General features: G+C 39.8%; 1 protein-coding gene across 1 annotated transcript in view; it reads left to right on the forward strand.

Moving 5' to 3' along the window:
• The first annotated feature begins 16,678 nt into the window (after window positions 1-16,678).
• Window positions 16,679-18,989, forward strand: part of galnt16 (UDP-N-acetyl-alpha-D-galactosamine:polypeptide N-acetylgalactosaminyltransferase 16) — a 60,975-nt gene continuing 58,664 nt past the window's right edge. Inside the window, exon 1 of the mRNA XM_028437329.1 lies at window positions 16,679-17,034. Within this exon, the coding sequence (XP_028293130.1) occupies window positions 16,846-17,034 (189 nt within the window). The 5' untranslated portion in view covers window positions 16,679-16,845. The remainder of the gene's footprint in view (window positions 17,035-18,989) is intronic.

Genomic DNA, 18,989 nt, shown 5'->3' on the forward strand with positions numbered 1-18,989 from the left:
TTGAACTTGCTGATTCACATTAATTTGTCTCAAATGAAAGAAAAATGACCTAAATGTTCAAAATATGACTATGAAACAGTGACATACTTTTTACATTCAGCACCCCATCAAGGTAGAACTAGAAATCTTGATCAGCTTGAAAAATCTCTCAGAAGAAGCAAGATGTGCCAAAGTGGGTCATGATGGTTCTTGTGTATTTTTTTTTTTTTTTTTTAACTGGGCAGTGGTGTAGGTTTAGACGCTAAGCCTGTTTTCATTGTTTTTGATGAGGCAGTTGTTGTTGAACTCTCTTTATATTACTTCATTTTTTGGTCTATGCTGCAGCATCAGAGCGACGAACTGTTACTCATCCTTTTCTCTAAGCTGATCTACTCAGTGACACAGTCATATGTTCTCACTGCTTCCTAATGCAGGGCCTCACACAGAGAGGAGAACACCTTTGCGTTAAAGCTCACACGTGCTGCCAGATTGGACGTTAGAGTAGGTGATGATGGGTCGTTTGTAATTCTGGAAAAGTAGTGTCTGTAGTCTGAGGGAAACAATGGATAATTCACTGAGTGCTGCTGTAATGACCCAATGTGCAAACGGAAAGTATGTTCCAGCTGGAAGCCGCAGCATCAGTCAGTCTGGCCTATTTTAAATCCTGTGTGTGTGTGTGTGTGAGAACAGACACACGTTGGTTTGGGTTGATGATTAACATGTTCTGATGCTAATGCTAAAATCACGGTCCAGATTTAGCATCGCTCTGCTTCTATTAACTCAGAACAGACTTTAAAACCAATCAAGCATGGGATGAAAACTTCCTTTCAGCCTAACACTCACCCGCTTTAAATCTTTGTACTTTTTCCAGGTTTTAATCCTGATTTGAGTGAAACGCTTCAGATGCATTTAATCCTCTTCCTGACATGAGTCCAAACAATGATGTTGGTGAATAAAAATTAAACATATGCTAAAATTCGCCTGAAAAAGGCTTGATTTCATCTGCATCTCCAAAGAAGACGGCCACGTAGTACAAATATGGCTGATCCACATTGAGGTTACAGCAGTGTTTTTCAACCTTGGGGTATATATATATATATATATATATATATATATATATATAGATATATATACTGTTTTTAATTTTTTTAAAAATATATTTTAATTAAAACACAATCTTAAACAACTATATTCTATACTTTCACTTTGTCAAAAATAAATATCTAGTTCAAATAAGATGCAGCTTTAAAAAAAATACCTGAACTGGCACAACTTGTTACTAATCCTGGCTTCTCTGTATTTTTTAACACAGTATACAGTAACAAAAAAAATGTCTTTAGGGTCACCATAAATTGTTAATATCAAAATGGGGTCACAATCCCAAAAAAAATGGGAACCACCGAGGTTATAGTCATCTTTTGCCTGTTGCTAATGAGCACATGATGCTCTTTGTATTGTTAGCATAATATTTATGAATGCAGGATCAATGTTGCTTTAGCTCGATAATAAGATGTATTGTTTGTCCTTATGGAGTTCCACTAAATCATCTTCATCTGTTTGATTCCTGTGAGGCGGTATGTCTATGGGATTATCACAATGTCAACATACACATTCATTCTTTACGCCTTTAACGTGCAAATTATACACAAGTTGCAAACTTGGCTAAACTTAGGTGGAAACCCGTTTACATAGTTTTATGTCAGGTACGTATTTATTACAGTGACTAATAAAGTGCTTAAAGCTGATATCCGGAGTTTCTGAGAAAAGTCTCGAGGTCCCGCCCTAAATACTGTAGTTCTACTTCCTCCCACTGCCTCCGCCAATCTACCAGAAGCCACGCCTCTACTTTTCTGCATGCACATCATGGAACATAACAAGGTTGCATCGGGTCACATTGATATAGGTCTATGGGTCAGGTAAGAGCCAAAATCATATTTACCTGTTTGATGTTGTGATGCACGGCCTTGTTTCCGTGCACAGTTCCTCATTCACTTTGATTGACAGTTTCAAAAACAGGAAGTCAAAGCCTATTGGCTGTGTGCACTCAGCGATCGTTTCCATTTGTATAGGGGTCTATAGGGTGAAGGAGGGACCTATATACAGTACTAGGGGTGGGAACCTCTGGGTACCATACGATACGATACATGATACAAAGCTCACGATATGACGATACTGCAATTATCAATATATTGGTCAAAAATCAATCTACGATAATCTATGACATAACAAGAAAAAAAAGATTAAGTGAAAAAAATGCAATTTTTATTTTATATCTCTGAAAAACAATAAATTGAAAAAGTGTCCTATGAACAGTGGCACTGTTTTAGTGCAACATTACTGTAAATAAATGTCAACATACCAATATAAATGAATAAGTATCTCCAACAGTGCTTTCTGTAAACAAAACATAGGCTCTTTCTTACCAGTGACACCATTATAGTGCAATATTCCAGTAAACAATATATTGGTTCCTTCAACAAACAGTGACAACATTTCTGTGAAGACGTACCTGCACATTTTAGTGGAAAAGCAGAAAAGATTTTGAAAAAAAAGAAAAAGCGATACTGCAAATAATTGATCGTGCGAAAAAATATTGCGATATATCGCCGTATCGAGATATCATCACACTCCTATTATATACATTAATGTATATGAATGACTATTGGCAGTAGACCATAGTGAAAGACTAGTTAGGTATTTTTTCGCATTTCAAAATAATTATACATAAATATAGATTTCTCAGAAACTCTCATACCACCATGAATCTCCATCTGCAGCATTTCATTAATAATCAGCTAATATGTCTAACATCGTCAGTGCAATAGCGACTGCGAGAAAAGATCAAGAAAAGCTGTTTGCTGGAGAAAGTAGAGAGAGTTTGGAGATGAAGCCAAATCTCTCTCTTTTTGTTGTTTATCTGTTCACTTTTACAATGGCAGACTTACATTAACCAAACGTGGCTCGCTGAAACGCAGCTGGGAAGGACCAGTGAGACCACCAGTTCCTCTGGAAACTCTGAATCACAGCTGGATCCTAGTATATGTTGGGAATCTAATACTCTGCTGTTACCATGGGTTTGTTGTGTCCTTAGCCAACAGTGTAATGATCTTACATGTCCCAGCGACATATTAGAGAATAGACGATGACTGACTTAGTTACATATTTACCACTAATTATGGTTTGCTCCGGCAGAGAATGACTGCACGTCTGTCGAATGATTCAGCAAATGTTCAGATGTGTAACGCCATCTGAGTCAGTTAGTGATCAATCCCATTGAGGATAAGTGGGTATAGAACAGTAATTGTCAACCACTGTTCCACTGTAGTCGCTATGGAAACGGATTAGGGCCAATTTTGATGGAGAAAATTTTGGCGAAATGAAGAATAAAGTTGAAATGTCGAGATTAAAGTTGAAATATAATGTCAAGATTAAAGCTGGAAAGACAAAATTAAAGTTGAAATTTCGGAAATAAAGTCAAAATACAGTATCATGATAAAAGTTGAAGGTTTGTTATTAAAGTCAAATCTACGGAAGCGGACTAGGGCCATTTTTTCATAATATGGTGATTTTTGATGGCGACTGTTGTATATGATGATCATATATAACAACAGTCTCCATCAAACTGGCCCTAATCTGTTTCCGTAGCTCCTCATTAGCCACAGACAGACTGAATGCTCCACCTCTTCCAAATTTGACTGTTTTTTCCTTCTGAACATATGAAGTTTTTGGCAATATCTCTTCAAAGTCCATAAAGTGATTATAACGCTGTGTTTGAGCTACTACTTCTTCTTCTTACATATGTCTTCAGATCCTCAGTTCTGTTGCAGCAAGCCATTCCAGCGTCTCGTCGTCCAGGTTCATTAAGCCTAGGTCGCCATTTGATGGCCAGTGTTTGAGTCAGCTGGTCTGTAGGGGTCTCCACATTCACAGTGGGCACTGTCCGCAAGGTCCATCGCTGCACTGATTCTCGTCCCACACCTGTCCTCAGGCGGTTGAGGGTTGTCCACTGCTCGCCAGGAACACCTGTGGGGTCCTCAATGCAGAGGTGGAGCCTGGTTGGGTCTATTGCTCTCACTGTTCCCGCTGATCCGGATTGCGCATTTCACTTTAAAATTTCAAAACTGAAGAAAAACCATATCCTGTGACCTTCACTGCCTGTATTCAGACTAGGTGACCGATAATCTTGAAGGAATAAAAATCTTAAAGAGATAGAAATTAAAATGATTTATGTAATTATAATTATATATGATTTATTATATATAATATTATTGATGTGAGTTATAAAAACACGAGTATGTGTGTAGTTAGGAGTTCAGCATCTGCTTCATCATATCCAACTGGGAGCACTTGGTTTAATTTTATGCACAAAATGACTACATAATCACACAAGAGAAAAATACAACAAATTATATAAAAAAAAAAACTAATTACATACGACATACACAACAAAAAAATTACACCAAAATGCAAAATGACACAAAAAATACACAAAACAACTCATAAATATGAAACATCAACAAAAAAATTACAATTTGACAAAAACTCACAAACAAACAAAAAAAAAAATTAAAAAAAAATTAAAAAGACAACAAAAGAGCCAAAAATGCAACTAAAACAGACTAAATTCCACTTGTTGCTCCCTGTGTTAATGCTCAGTTTGGTCATTACTGTAAATTGTGACATGATTGTTGATGATCTCTACATCATGGCCTTTTCATTGAGTTTTATACTGAACAAAAATATAAATGCAACACTTTTGTTTTTGCTCCCATTTTTCAGGAGCTGAACTCAAAGATCTACAATGTTTTCAATATGCACAAAGAGATAATCCATCCCACCTCACAGGTGTGGAATATCAAGATGCTGATTAGACAGCATGATTATTGGACAGGTGTGCCTCAGGGTGGCCACAATAAAGCCACTCTAAAAATGTTCAGTTTAATCACACAGCACAATGCCACAGATGTCGTCACAGAATTTGGTAGTACATCCAACCTGTCTCAGAACCGCAGACCACGTGTAACCACACCAGCCCAGGACCTCCACATCCAGCATGTTCACCTCCATGATCTCAGGGAAGCTCATCTGCATGCTCGTTGTCCTCATCGAGGTCTTGACCTGACTGCAGTTTGTCATCGTAACCGACTTGAGTGGACAAATGCTCACATTCGATGGTGTCTGTCTCGATGGAGAGGTGTTCTCTTCATGGATGAATGTTCAGGACAGATAGCGTGTGTGGCATCGAGTGGGTGAGCGGTTTGGTGATGTCAACGTTGTGGATGGAGTGGCTCATGGTGGTGGTGGGGTTACGGTATGGGCAGGTGCATTTAATGATGGCATTTTGAATGCACAGAGACCTGTGATGAGATCCTGAGGCCCATTGCTGTGCCATTCATCTACGACCATCACCTCATGTTGCAGCATGATAATGCACGGCCCCATGTTGCAAGGATCTGTACACATATCCTACTCACCGGACATGTCACCCATTGAGCATGTTTGGGATTCTCTGGACTGGCGTATACGACAGGGTGTACCAGTTCCTGCCAATATCCAGAAACTTGGCACAGAGATTAAAGAGGAGTGGACCAACATTCTACTGGCCACAACCTGATCAACTCTATGCCATGGAGATGTGCTGCACTGCGTGAGGCAAATGGTGGTCACACCAGATACTGACTGGTTTTCTGACCACCCCAGACGCCCCCAATAAAGCAAAACTGCACATTTCAGAGTGGCCTTTTGTTGTGGCCACCCTGAGGCACACCTGTGCAATAATCATGCTGCCTCATCAGCATCTTGATATGCCAACATCTGTGAGGTAGGATGGGATTATCTCTGCAAAGGAGAATTGCTGACTAACACAGATTTAAACAGATTTGTGAACAATATTTGAGGAGAAATAGGTATTTTGTGTATGTAGAAAATGTTTAGATCTTTGAAATCATGAAAAATGGGCAAATACAAAGTGTTGCGTTTATGTTGTTGTTCAGTGTATTTTTAGCATCAGTGATGACTTTGGGTTTTTCAGGGAAATCATTAGATTTAGCAGCAGGGCAGAGAAAAGCCTCCACAGAATATAAAGGACACTAATACAACTTGATTTCTGTTATTGCATGTTTGAACCATCTCTTGTTGTGTTATCTAATCTTGGCTCAGCCAAGCAGTGTCAATGTCAAGGTTCCTTCTTTTCTGCAGCGATGCATCTCAGTGACTAGTGTAGGTTGACCTCTTCTCACTCCTCCTCCTACATGGTGTGTGTGGAGCTCAGATAATTCCTGTTTATTATGCACACACTGTTGGAATAACATCACACACAGTCACACATACAAGACTGAACATGTACACGTTGGAACTGGATGATCATCGGTTACAGCCCAGAGACGATTGGCGGAGTTTGGACTATCATCACTGAGGAATTCTACCAAGGTTTTAAAGCAGCGCCTGTGTGCTGCTGCTGCTGCTGTGTGTTTCAACCTGCAGAATGACTGTGTGTGATTTGTGTTTGCTAAAATTTCTGAGTGTGTTTTGCTCTCCCTGCTGTTTTTGAATCACCCTTCTAGCAAAAATATGGAAAATGCTGGCAGTGATTTTTTTACTGGCACTGAAAAGACTGGTGACGAGCCGTGGGAACAGTGGAGATACACACACACACACACACACACACACACACACACACACACAGATGAGATACAATAGAATTGTTACACATGAGAATGAATTGAATTCTGCATGAGAATGTTAATGATATTCTTTCATCCTTTTGACCAACCTCAAAAACAAAAAGTATGGAATGTTAAACTAATGTCAGACACAATGTTCAACAAATTCAAATCAAATATATTCGAGAAAATCTGACATTATTCATTCTTCTTTCTTTTTTGTTTGTGATTTTTCATAAAATAACCAACCAGCCTTTTGCTAAAAAATTCAGACTTTTGCAGTATTTCAACAATGGAATTAAATACAACAATATTTCAGGCAGATTGTTTTGTTTTTGTTAATTTATTTGTGACTTTTTTTGTGGTTAAATTTTTTGTATATATTATTTATTTATCTATTTTAAAAACTTTCTCTCTCTCATATGTTTACATTAAAGCTGATATCCGAAGTTTCTGAGAAATGTCTCAATGTGTCGCCCTAAACAGCCTCACTTCCTCCCACTGCCTCTGCAATCTACCAGAAGCCACGCCTCTACTTTTCCGCACGCGCATCGCGGAACATAACAAGGTCGCATTGATATAGGTCTATGGGTCAGCAAAGAGCCAAAATCATATTTACCTGTTGGCTGTTGTGACGCGTGACCTTGTTTCCGTGCACAGTCCGTATTCACTTTGATTGACAGTCTCAAAAACAGGAAGTCTAACCCTATTGGCTGGACTCACTTGACGATCGTTTCCATTTGTATAGGGGTCTATAGGACGAAGGAGGGACTTATATACATTAATGCATATGATGACCACCGGCAGTAGACCATAGTAAAAGACTAGTTAAGTATTTTTTTGTATTTCAAAAGAATCATACATAAACATACATCTCTCAGAAACTCCAGATGTCAGATTTAAAGGTGAGAAAAAGATTTACTGCTATATCGCAATATTTCACGGTGCGATTATCGTATCGACCCAACAAATGTTTAAATCGATTTATTTAATCATGTTTTTAACGAGAAAAAAAAATTATACAATTGTGCTAGTGACGCCCGGTCACTAGGTGTCAGTGATGCACATCACACGTTGTTAAACTATCTCACTCCTCTATACATTATAGCTTGGAAGTTGTTGCACTTTATTTTCATAAAACTACTCAGCACTTTTATAGATGTTAGGGATGTCCCAATACAACCTTTTCACTTCCGATACAATAGCAATATTGCAGCCTTGAGTATTGGCCAATACCGATGTCGATCCGATGCGATATAAGCACGAATCACACATACTTTTATTACATATTTCGTAGTGTGGCATGTTAGAAAAGACTTGATCAAGTGATGTCACTCAAACAGAGAACAATAGTCAGCAACAGTAGGGATGAGAAAAACTGACCCATTTATTATTAACCAAATGGTTACAAAACCTTCAACTAAAATATCTACAGTATTCTACAATTTAATAAATATAATACAATATAATATATAAATATATATATGAGATTTTAGATGCAGTCCGAAAAAATTCGATATTCGTTTTCTGGCTGATATCGGACCGATATTTGATATCAATATTGGATCGGGACACACCTTCTACATGTGATTATATTGAACCACGCTTGATACATACAGTTGTTTTTGACATTAATACTTGAATTACAGTTAGTTACTATCTACTTGTCTTCACAAGTTTAAAAAGAATGAAATAAATTGTATTTCATAGCATTTTGTACTTGTAAAGGTGAAACTTGTAATTATTGATGTTGTGATATATCGGGTTGTGTATCGTATTGTTTAGTATTGGGATATATTGCACCGCGACATGGAAATCGTATCATCAGTTTCATGACAATGCACACCCCTAATTTCCATGCTTTACAGAACTGCTGGTCCGTGTGCAATCATTGAAGGTTTATCCAACAATGAGAGACAGTCTGATACTGATAATGAAGTAAAGTATTATTTCCACAGACTTTTGATCAACTGTAAACTATTTGGAGTTCTCGTTCCCTCCCAGGATTTCATTTGAACTTTTGCAGGGATTTTTTTTCCCACCCTCGCCCCCTTTTTCACAGCTGACATGGGAATGTGGAGCTTTGACTTTCCATACATCTCAGGAGAGAGATTGTTGACATGAGCATCAGTCCAACTCCAAATGTAAAACGCCCACAAAGCAAAGCAGCCCCGTCCCCTCTGCTCCACTAATCCTGGGTCTCATGGCTGTAGGGTAGGGGGACCGTTCAGTGTGACACCTCCCAATGACTGCAGTGTGGTGTTTCTCCTGGCCTGTCTCTTTGGATGAATGTGCTGAGATGTTTTCCTCTGCAGTCACAGTCTCTCCCACCGATAGCAGTGACAGCTGAGCCATGAGAGGCGCTGGCCTGTCGGCTCCTATGAAGACAAATATCTCTCAGCCCTGAGCCAGATGTGACTGTGACCCCTGCGACCTCCTGCTTCCACGCACACATGCTAGATGCACGGCTCAGCCCATTGGCTGAGAGCGCTCTGCGTGATAGGACAGCATGAAAAGGGAGTAGACATCATGCATGAGATGAACCTCCAAGCTTTGAGCTGCACAGACACAGCAGTGAACAGACCTGTGGCTAATACATGGTAGCTTTATTCATTAGTTTTTATTAATCCATTCATCCATCTTATCTGTTCAACTCAATTCATCTCCACACATCGTATATACTGTAGCACCAAATACATCACGTCATCCTAAGGCTCTCATCACAAATTGAAGCTTATGTTTTATCCCTTAATTTAGTGGTTCTCAAACTTTTTTGGCTCATGTTCCCCCTTTCTCTAACTTTGAAAGAATCTCTTTTTGTAAATAAGTGGAATGAAACAGTATTTAGTATTTAAATGTATATCTATTGTTTCAATCATTTAGGTTCATATCCTGCATGGTTTGGAATCTTGTATTTTCAGTTTTTGGTGTGATTTTGTGTATTTTGTTGTTGTTTGTCTGATCTTTTTCTCTTATTTTGTGTGTTTTTGATGTTGTTTTTGTGTGTTGTTGATATTATTTAAATTATTCTCTGTGTTTGTGTGTTTTTGGTGTCGTTTGGTCGTTTCATATGTCGTTTCTCTGTTGTTTTTTGTGTATTTTGTAATGATCTCGTGTATTTTTCTCATTTGTTGTCATTTTGTGTGTTGCTGGTGATAGTAATTATTTTTCTCTCTTAGTCTCTTGTGGTGTCATTTTGTGCATTTTCTTGTTGTTTGTCTGTTATTCTTATTATTGAGTATATTTTTCTCTTATTTTGTGTGTTTTTGTTGTCATTTTGTGAGTTGCTGGTTTTTTTTTAGCACGATTAGAATTTTTTGACTAAAAATATACATTATAAAACCCCATATTTCATATTTTTAATACTTTTATATGTTAATTCCCCCCCCCCCCCGCTGTAGTGCCATCGAGTATCCCTATAGGGGTACACTACCTTAATTTATTATTTCTTTTTAAAGTATTTCTATTGGGTTTCACGAATCCTTACGTATATTCTTCTCAATGTACATACAACCCATTTTTGTTATTTTTCAAACATAAAAGCATCACAGACTATATACACACACACACACACACACACACACACACAAATAAGAATAAATAAAGTAACAATAAAAAAATTAACTGTATACATATATAAACCCATACATATATGCAATAACAATGATAATACTAAAAATAGCAAAACAACACACTTATATAAGAAAACAGGTAAACAAAGATAGATAGTAAATAGTAAAACCTGTATAAATACATAGAAATAATACGTAAATTTAGATATACAAAGGAATTGCAGTGTTTTCTAAGTTGGTCAGTACAACCTATTAATATCCTGTTACACAGAACTGTCTAAATCCAAGTCTAAAAATGAAAGTAAAATAATCTCAACAACCTCTTATACTGAGCTTAATTTTCTCTAAATAAATGAAGGTCATAAGATCTTTAAACCAAGACTTAAAGGTGGAGGTTTTTGATCCTTCCAGTGAAGTAAGATTTGTCTGCAGGCCACAAATGAGGAAAATGCAATAATATTCCTCTCCCTGGGAGAAAAACAAGCACCAACAGAGATTAGAGGGCTGGGAACCACAGGCCTTTCAGCACCAAATACGTCAAGTCATCCTAAGGCACTCGTCACAAAATAAAAACACTTGTGTTATTCTTTAATTCATTCTTTCTTTAACCCTCCTATTATCCTCAAATATTACTAACACATGTGACCTTTGGGGGTCAATCTGACCCCAGGGATATTTGCCTCCAGAAAATTGTTGACAAAGTTTTTGAGTCAGGCACTTTGTTGAATACATAAATAAGCCCCTGATAATGAAACTCGACCTGTTCTATAGCGCCAACATCAGGTCAAACTTTCAGTTTTAGAGTTAGTGTATCTTAAAAATCTTTCATCCAAAGCTTTTTTTAATCTGGGAGCCACATTCACGACTCTCACAAAATGAACCATATTGATTTGTTTACTACTTTTCCTCTACGTCACTTTCACTGTGAAAGAGCTGTTCTAAAACCTTCTCCCTCACTCGGCTAAAACTGCTTGGGGTCAAATTGACCCCAGAGGAACACCAATTTATGCAATATGTTGTTCAGCACGTTGAAAAAACATCATCATGATAATGTTATGTTTATTCAATTGTACCCAATAAATTTGGAAAAGTCATAAAATATAAAGCAAAAAAAAAGTCAACCGTTATTTTTTTGAATGATAAACATTGAATGGGATCAAATTGACCCCAAAGGAGAATAGGAGGGTTAATAAACTTCTGCTATTACAGATTTATTACTATTTGTTCAGATTTGTGGCTTTCCCTTTGAACTCGTGTTTAGACTACTACCAGAAGTTACAATCAATAAAGTGATAATGAAATATTCAGTACGATATATATATATATATATATATATATATAAATATATATATTTTTATTTATTTATTTATTTATTTTTTTTTTTGGGGGGGGGGGGATTGTTAATCTTTTTCAAATACACAACACACAATAAACATCAAATAACTGTCTCCTACACTTAAACTTTCTCAAATAATAAATTAAATTAATAAACTAATAAATCTAGTTCAAATAAAACACTTACTGTATTTGTAACACACTTTAATAAACTTGACCGGACAATTGTGATATCAAAATGGGGTCACAACCCAAAAAGCTTGACAACCTCTGGTAGCAGTATGTATTATACATGTATATGACATGTATGTACAGTATATACTGTATAAGAGGTTGGATGATAGACAGAGTTCATGATACTTACTGTACATACAGTGCTTATTCTACTAAGCAAACTAAGCAATAACAAAAAACAAGACCAATTCATTTTTTTTAATTTAAACTAAAAGGTTCCACTCTGCAAATAGAACAAGAACACAAGAACACACACTGACAACTCATTCCAGTCTAAAATTAAAACCAAATCATGACATTCTTCAAAGGAAATATTCACTGAACTTTGCATAAAAAGTTGTTTTAAAACATCAAACTAGAGAAGTCTACACATACAGCACATAACAGAAGACAGGGACGACATGTTTTAATTTTTTTTTTCAGCAATTGAGACCTTGGGACAGGTGTAGCAAAAATGGAAAGAGCTTCACTAGTTCATCATAAACATCTGTATATTAGCACCAGTATGTGTTCTTTATAATATTACATATTAAATCTACACTCATCATTATTCTAGTCCGTTATCATAGCTGTATCTGTAGAATCACTTATTTACATCATTACAACTCTACTAATGTTTCATTGATCAGTTTATTCATTGAGTAAACACTTCAGATTACATGCATTATGTTTGCTTTATACAGTGACAATAAAGTTGGATCTTTTCTACTCAAATCTTTCCGTAAAAGTAGTGATGCTGAGACACTTCCCGCTACTGGAGAGACGGCTTGGACAATTTCCATGATTCTGTCATGTTTAGCTCCACTTTGCTTCACTGAGGGATTATTTTTCCAACAGTGATTAAAATCAGTCAGAATGAGTCCACATCTGCTGAATAAATAGAGTAACGGACATTTGATTATGCAGCACAGAAGAAAAATGAATGAAAAATGTATTGTGCTTTTATTTTGAAGGGGCAACCATCTTTCAAAGCATAGTGTTTGCAGGTGTTGACCTTTTAATCAGTATTAAAGTACATTTTGTAAAAGTGCTTTGGTTTGAGATTCAAAGTAAAGGGAATATGTTCCTTATTTTTTCCTTCTAGGCCATTTTGAATTGCTTTATCCAAACAGTTCCTGGCTCTAAACAAAATTTGAAGTCACATATTTCGATTTCGATAGTTCACATCTGGTATTCAGAATCTAATGGTACGTTCCAAAGCCAGACCACTTGAGAACCAGCAGAACCATTACAAAGATAAACAGTATTCATCTAGGCAAACACGAATATCTCCAAATTGATGACAAACGCATCATAGATGCAACATTGCACAGCTGCAGATGGTTATTTGTTCATTAGTCTCCTTGGGCTGTGTCAGGTTTCTTTATGCGTGGCTTCCTAATGAGGAAAACTTGGCATTCCTGCTTACTGAAGTGTGGCTGGTGGGCTGAGCTGTGTGGACGCCTCACACTCAGTGCTTGGCTGAGGGTGGATGGGATGAGCTCATGCTGTGGGTCGGTAAGTGTTACTTGTAGGAGAGAGAGAGACTTTTCTGCCGCTGAGCTGTTTTGCCTCTGGGTTGGCATGACTAAATGTGCCACTCTGATCTCTTTACCAATGTGCAAAGCTCACAAATGCCTTTGTGGATTTTGGGGGGGGGGATCTACCCCAGTTCAATGTATTCTGACTTTCAAATGCCTCTGAATAATTAGCAAGGTCAATAAGTCATACTCTAAAGAAAAGAGGTAATCTAGAATCAACCTGATGTGATGAATATTTATGCAGTTGCTAAGGTTTCCTTTTTTCCCTCATGACTGATTCAGCTGCAAATCTTGCTATTCTCAGTCAAAGCTGGAGGTCCTAATTTAAATGAATTATTGAAAATGCATGAGCATAATAATGAGTTCTCTTATGCATTGAGGATACCTTTGATGCAAAGAACTCACAGACTACATTTAAAATCCCTCTGAGAAGCAACTTGAAAGAAATGAACAGTTTTATTCTGTATATCTATCTATAGTATACTACTACCGGTGCTAGTACTACTAGTAACCAAAACTGACAAATTGATAATGATTTTGCTTAAAGCTGATATCCGGAGTTTCTGAGAAACGTCTCGATGTCCCGCCCCAAACAGCTTCACTTCCTCCTCCTGCCGCTGCAATCTACCGGAAGCCACGCCTCTACTTTTCTGCACGTACATCGCGGAACATAACAAGGTCTCATCAGGTTGCATTGATATAGGTCTATGGGTCAGCTAAGAGCCAAAATCATATTTACCTGTTTGCTGTTGTGACGCGCGGCCTTGTTTCCGTGCACAGTTCCTCATTCACTTTGATTGACAGTCTCAAAAATAGGAAGTCGAAGCCTATTGGCTGGACTCACTTGGCGATCGTTTCCATTTGTATAGGGGTCTATAGGACGAACGAGGGACTTATATACATTATGTATATGAATGACCATTGACAGTAGACCATAGTAAAAGACTAGTTAGGTATTTTTTTCACATTTCAAAAGAATCATACATAAACATAAATTTCTCAGAAACTCCGGATATCAGCTTTAATTCTACTCTTGCGCTAGCACGGCAAAAACCTTTACTTGTAAAACAATTTTTTTGTTTACGAGTACTACTGGTAAACTCAGTCAAAATATCTCAGTTGTAGTACTAGTAGACTGTTTTTTGTCTACTAGTAGTGCTAGTAAAACTAAAAGATTCACTTGTAGCACTAGTAGATCTAATGGAAAAGAGAGTAGGAGGGATTATAATCTAATACAGCACCCTGATTGGTTGGAATATTTTCAGAAGCCAATTGCAAGCTAGAATTGGCATTTTCCATCCACCCATCCATTCATCTATCTTCTGCCGCTTATCTGTAGTCGGGGTGCGGGGGCAGCATCCTTAGCAGGGAAGCCCAGACTTCCTTCTCCCCGGCCACTTTGTCCAGCTCCAGGCGTTCCCAGGCCAGCCGAGAGACACTGTCTCTCCAGCATGTCCTGGGTCTTCCTCTGGGTCTCCTTCCGTTGGGACATGCTCTGAACGCCTCAGCAAGGAGGCATCCGGGGGGGGGGGATATCTTAATTAGGTGCCAGAGTCACCACATCTGGCTCTTCTCAATGCAGAGGTGCTCAATGCGGATGACTGAGCTTCTCACCCTATCTCTAATGGTGCGTTCACACCCAACGCGACTATAGCTGCATCGCCCATGATGAGCCGCCTGAACATTGTTGCTCCATCACTTCATCGCTCCAGTGACGTGACGACTGGGGAATAATATGTGTCTGCAGAGCCGACAGCAGCACTAAGAGTGCTGCTGCACCGAGAGGGCCATACACTCTTTGGTTGTACGTCAACAGCACTTATCATAAAAAACGCTAAATGTACTTACGGTACTAAAATACACGTTCACTCAAAATATACTATAAATTTAAAAGGCTTATTCAAGGACTATGCCACTTACATTTTGACCCCAGTAAGTTAGGGAAGTGTAACAGCATTCCCTGGCTCCACAGACAGTGATGACTGTCGCTTGGATGTCGCAACACAGCGTCACTCAAATTTGCTTGAAAAGTTGAACATTTTCAACTTTGAGCGACTTCTCAAGTCGCTGCAATCACGCAAGTTGCGTCGCTTGAAGGGAGATTGCTTGACGTTGCTTGATGTCACTCAACATTTTAAGTTTATACATGAGATGTTTACTGTATGCAAGGGAACCATGGCAAGATTTATTACCAACAATAAACATGGGGGTTAAAGTATTACTTTGAGTACTATTTAATTGAGCTACTTTTTACTTGTGCTTGAGTATTTTGTGTATGACTAACTTGTACTTGAGTACAATTTCAATCAAGTAACAGTACTTCCACTTGAGTAGGATAAATCAGTAGTCTACACTTCTGTCGAAACCACAACCTGAACTAAAGAAAATGGCTGGGGGTTGACACGAATGCTGCGTTCACACCAGACACGTCACAAAATGTTTGCGCAACCAGATTACATACAAAGTCAATGGGATAGACGTGGTAAGAGGAAAATTCTTCTCCTCTTGGGCGGCGCGGTGAGATCCGCGTGGCAAGAGCGTTGGCCGTGGCATGCGCGCTACCGATTCGCTATTCGCCGTTGAAAATATAGAACTCCAGCGAATGTTCCGTGTGACGCGCAGGCGCGAAAGCCATCCCAGACTCCTTGTTGACAATGATGTCAGGCCGTCAACACGAACGCCGTCTTTTCACCCATTTCAGCATGGAGGAGAAAATAATCGTGCAGGTGTGTGACCACCTGGAGCTCTACGACGCGGCCATTTTTTTTGTTTTTGTTTTACCGGGACCGGCCCAGGAAGGATTTGGTGCAGCTCCTGAAGAAAACAGTGAAACTCACCGAGTTGGATGCATCGCTGGTTAACCTGGTGAATCCAGCGTTTTGACGGCACTTCCACAGAATGTAAAGAGCATTGGTTTTACTGGGATCATCCATAGTTGATGGTGAAAAGAAAGAGAGTCTGGTTGGCGGCACTTTTATATTCGCTTCAGACGAGCATATGAAGCGAATATTGGGGAGAACGTTTTTCGATCCTGCGGAAGCTTTGGCGTGGAGCACGTGTCACACATTTTTTGTGTGAACTCAGCACAATAATTTATGGATTATGTTCAATGTGCACAAAAAAATAATAATTTACTTAGTAACGATTGGGTGTACTTAAGTACAATTAAAATTACTTATTTATAAATTCACAAAAAAAAAAAAAAAGTACCCATAAAAGCAACTCAATTCCATTAACGTGAGTATCCATTACTTTCACCTCTCACTGTGTGTGTGTGTGTGTGTGTGCGTGTGTGTGTGTGTGTGTGTCGGCGCTAGGACCACACACACACACACACACACACACACACACACACACACACACACACACACACACACACACACACACACACAGTGAGTGGTAGAGCCAGTGTCAGAGCTCAGTGCTGCGGTCCAACCATCACCGGTGGAGGAGGAGGAGGAGGCTGCTGCTCTATCGCACTTTCTGCCGCTGACGGAGCTGATCAGTCGGGCTCTCCTCCGGAGCCCTCCGTATGGGCTCACCATGCGCAGGATACGGGCCAACGCCATCGCCATTCTGACCGTAGCCTGGATCCTGGGCACGTTTTATTACCTGTGGCAGGACAACAAGCCTCCGCCGTCCGCGGCGCAGGCTCGAGGAAGGACCAACGGGCAGAAGGTGGTCCCCGGTCGGCTGGAGATCCACCGGGACGACCGGACCATCCCGCTCATTGTAAGTGGAAGGAGGGAGAGGTGGCGGTGTGTGTGGTGCATGATGATGAGGAGGATGGAGGTGGAGGTGCACAGCAGGGGTCTGTGTCTCTATCTGTAAGGAGGAGGATGGTGTTATTCTCCACCCAGACCAGCCTGAGCCCAGAGCAAACCTCAGGTGATCTAAGAAGCTTTCTATAAGTCGTGCGCGACGTGCGCGTGCACCCGCCTGTAAAGCACATTAGCCCGAGGCTGCAGCGGGAAAACACACGCATTATAGGCCGGTGTCAGGTCTGGGTCCGGGAGGGTGTTACAGGCAGGGTGGAGGATCTGGATCCTAGGACAGACCCGGATAAACCTGGACTAACACAAGTTCAGAGGCGCATTGATCCTGGGAATAGCTCTGATCATTAGACTGTGTGTGTGTGTGTGTGTGTGTGTGTGTGTGTGTGTGCGTGCGTGCGTGCGTGTGTGTGTGTTAGAGCTGGGCGATATGGACCAAGACTCATCTGAATATCTTTAGGCCGGGCTACCGGACTCATAACTCGCCTCACTCTTCTTCTTCTTCTTCTTCTTCTTCTTCTTCTTCTTCTTCTTCTTCTTCTTCTTCTTCTTCTTCTTCTTTTTCTTTTTCTTTTTCTTTTCCTTTTTATTTCAAAACATACGTAGTCATGTGATAGATTGTTTCAAAGGCAATTCAACGTACATTACAATTTTACGATGCACAATTTGATTTGTTTTACTCGGTGGAACGGATTCATTTGACTGAATTCTCAGGAACATGGTACGTGCTATTCAGCACAGAGACGTTCCACGGGCCCTGCCGTAGTTCATCAGAACTTGTTTTCTCAAAACAACGATATAAATCTCGATATTTTTATTTCAATAAAGTCCTACCAGAAAGACAATTCTGGGTTAAATGTGCTGATGAAAATGCAGCATAGGTACATTTATTAACAAACAGCTGCACAGTATAGGCCACTTTTGGCTTTTTCTCCTATAAGGGACAGCAAGTGTGAGTGAGTTCTATAGTGTGGCTTGTTTAGGGGAAGGTCTGGGATAGGACACACTCAGCAATCCATCGAATTGTGCATTTCATGCTGTTCTGAGAATTAATTTTCTGTCGGCAAAATGGAAATCTTGATATATCGCCCACTCCTAGTGTGTGTGTGTGTGTGTGTGTGTGTGTGTGTGAGAGAGAGCTGCAGTCACTCTACAGCTTGCACACACTGACAGCATCTGCAGACACATTCCTTAAAGTGGTTTGGAGGAAGCGACATATGTTCCTATATGTTGCGTAGGGTTTTGTATTGTCTCTTACGGTAGTTGTTTCCAGAAACTCAACTATGTAGATTTTGTAAAAGTTGTCAAACTTTTCAGGGCCAGGGAATCTTTACAGTTTTCTAGTGGTGTCCCGACCCGATATCGGTCCGATATCGGATCATATTAGTCTGCATCTAAAATCTCTGATATACAAGCATTCCATTCCAGACTTGGCTCTAGCACTCAGGGAAGTAACTACACAGTGAGACAAGCTTTGATATCATCCATCCATCCATCTATTTTCTTCCGCTTTATCCGGGGCCGGGTCGCGGAGGCAGCAGTCTCAGCAGAGATGCCCAGACCTCCCGATCCACGCACAATTCCTCCAGCCGTTCTGGGGGACCCCGAGGCGACACCAGGCCAGCTCAGAGACATAGTCCCTTCCACGAGGCCTCTTCCCAATAAGACATGCCTGAAACACCTCCTGAGGGAGGCGACCAAGAGGCATCCGAAACAGATGCCCGAACCAACTCAGCTGGCTCCATTCGACGTGAAGGAGCAGCGACTCTACTCCGAGGCCCTCCCGGGTGACTGAGCTTCTCACCCTATCTCGAAGGGTGCGCCCAGCCATCCTGCGAAGGAAACTTATTTCGGCCGCCTGTATCCGCGATCTTGTCCTTTCGGTCATTACCCAAATCTCATGACCATAGGTGA

Source organism: Gouania willdenowi, chromosome 22 (assembly GCF_900634775.1).
Source record: "Gouania willdenowi chromosome 22, fGouWil2.1, whole genome shotgun sequence".
NCBI lineage: Eukaryota > Metazoa > Chordata > Actinopteri > Blenniiformes > Gobiesocidae > Gouania > Gouania willdenowi.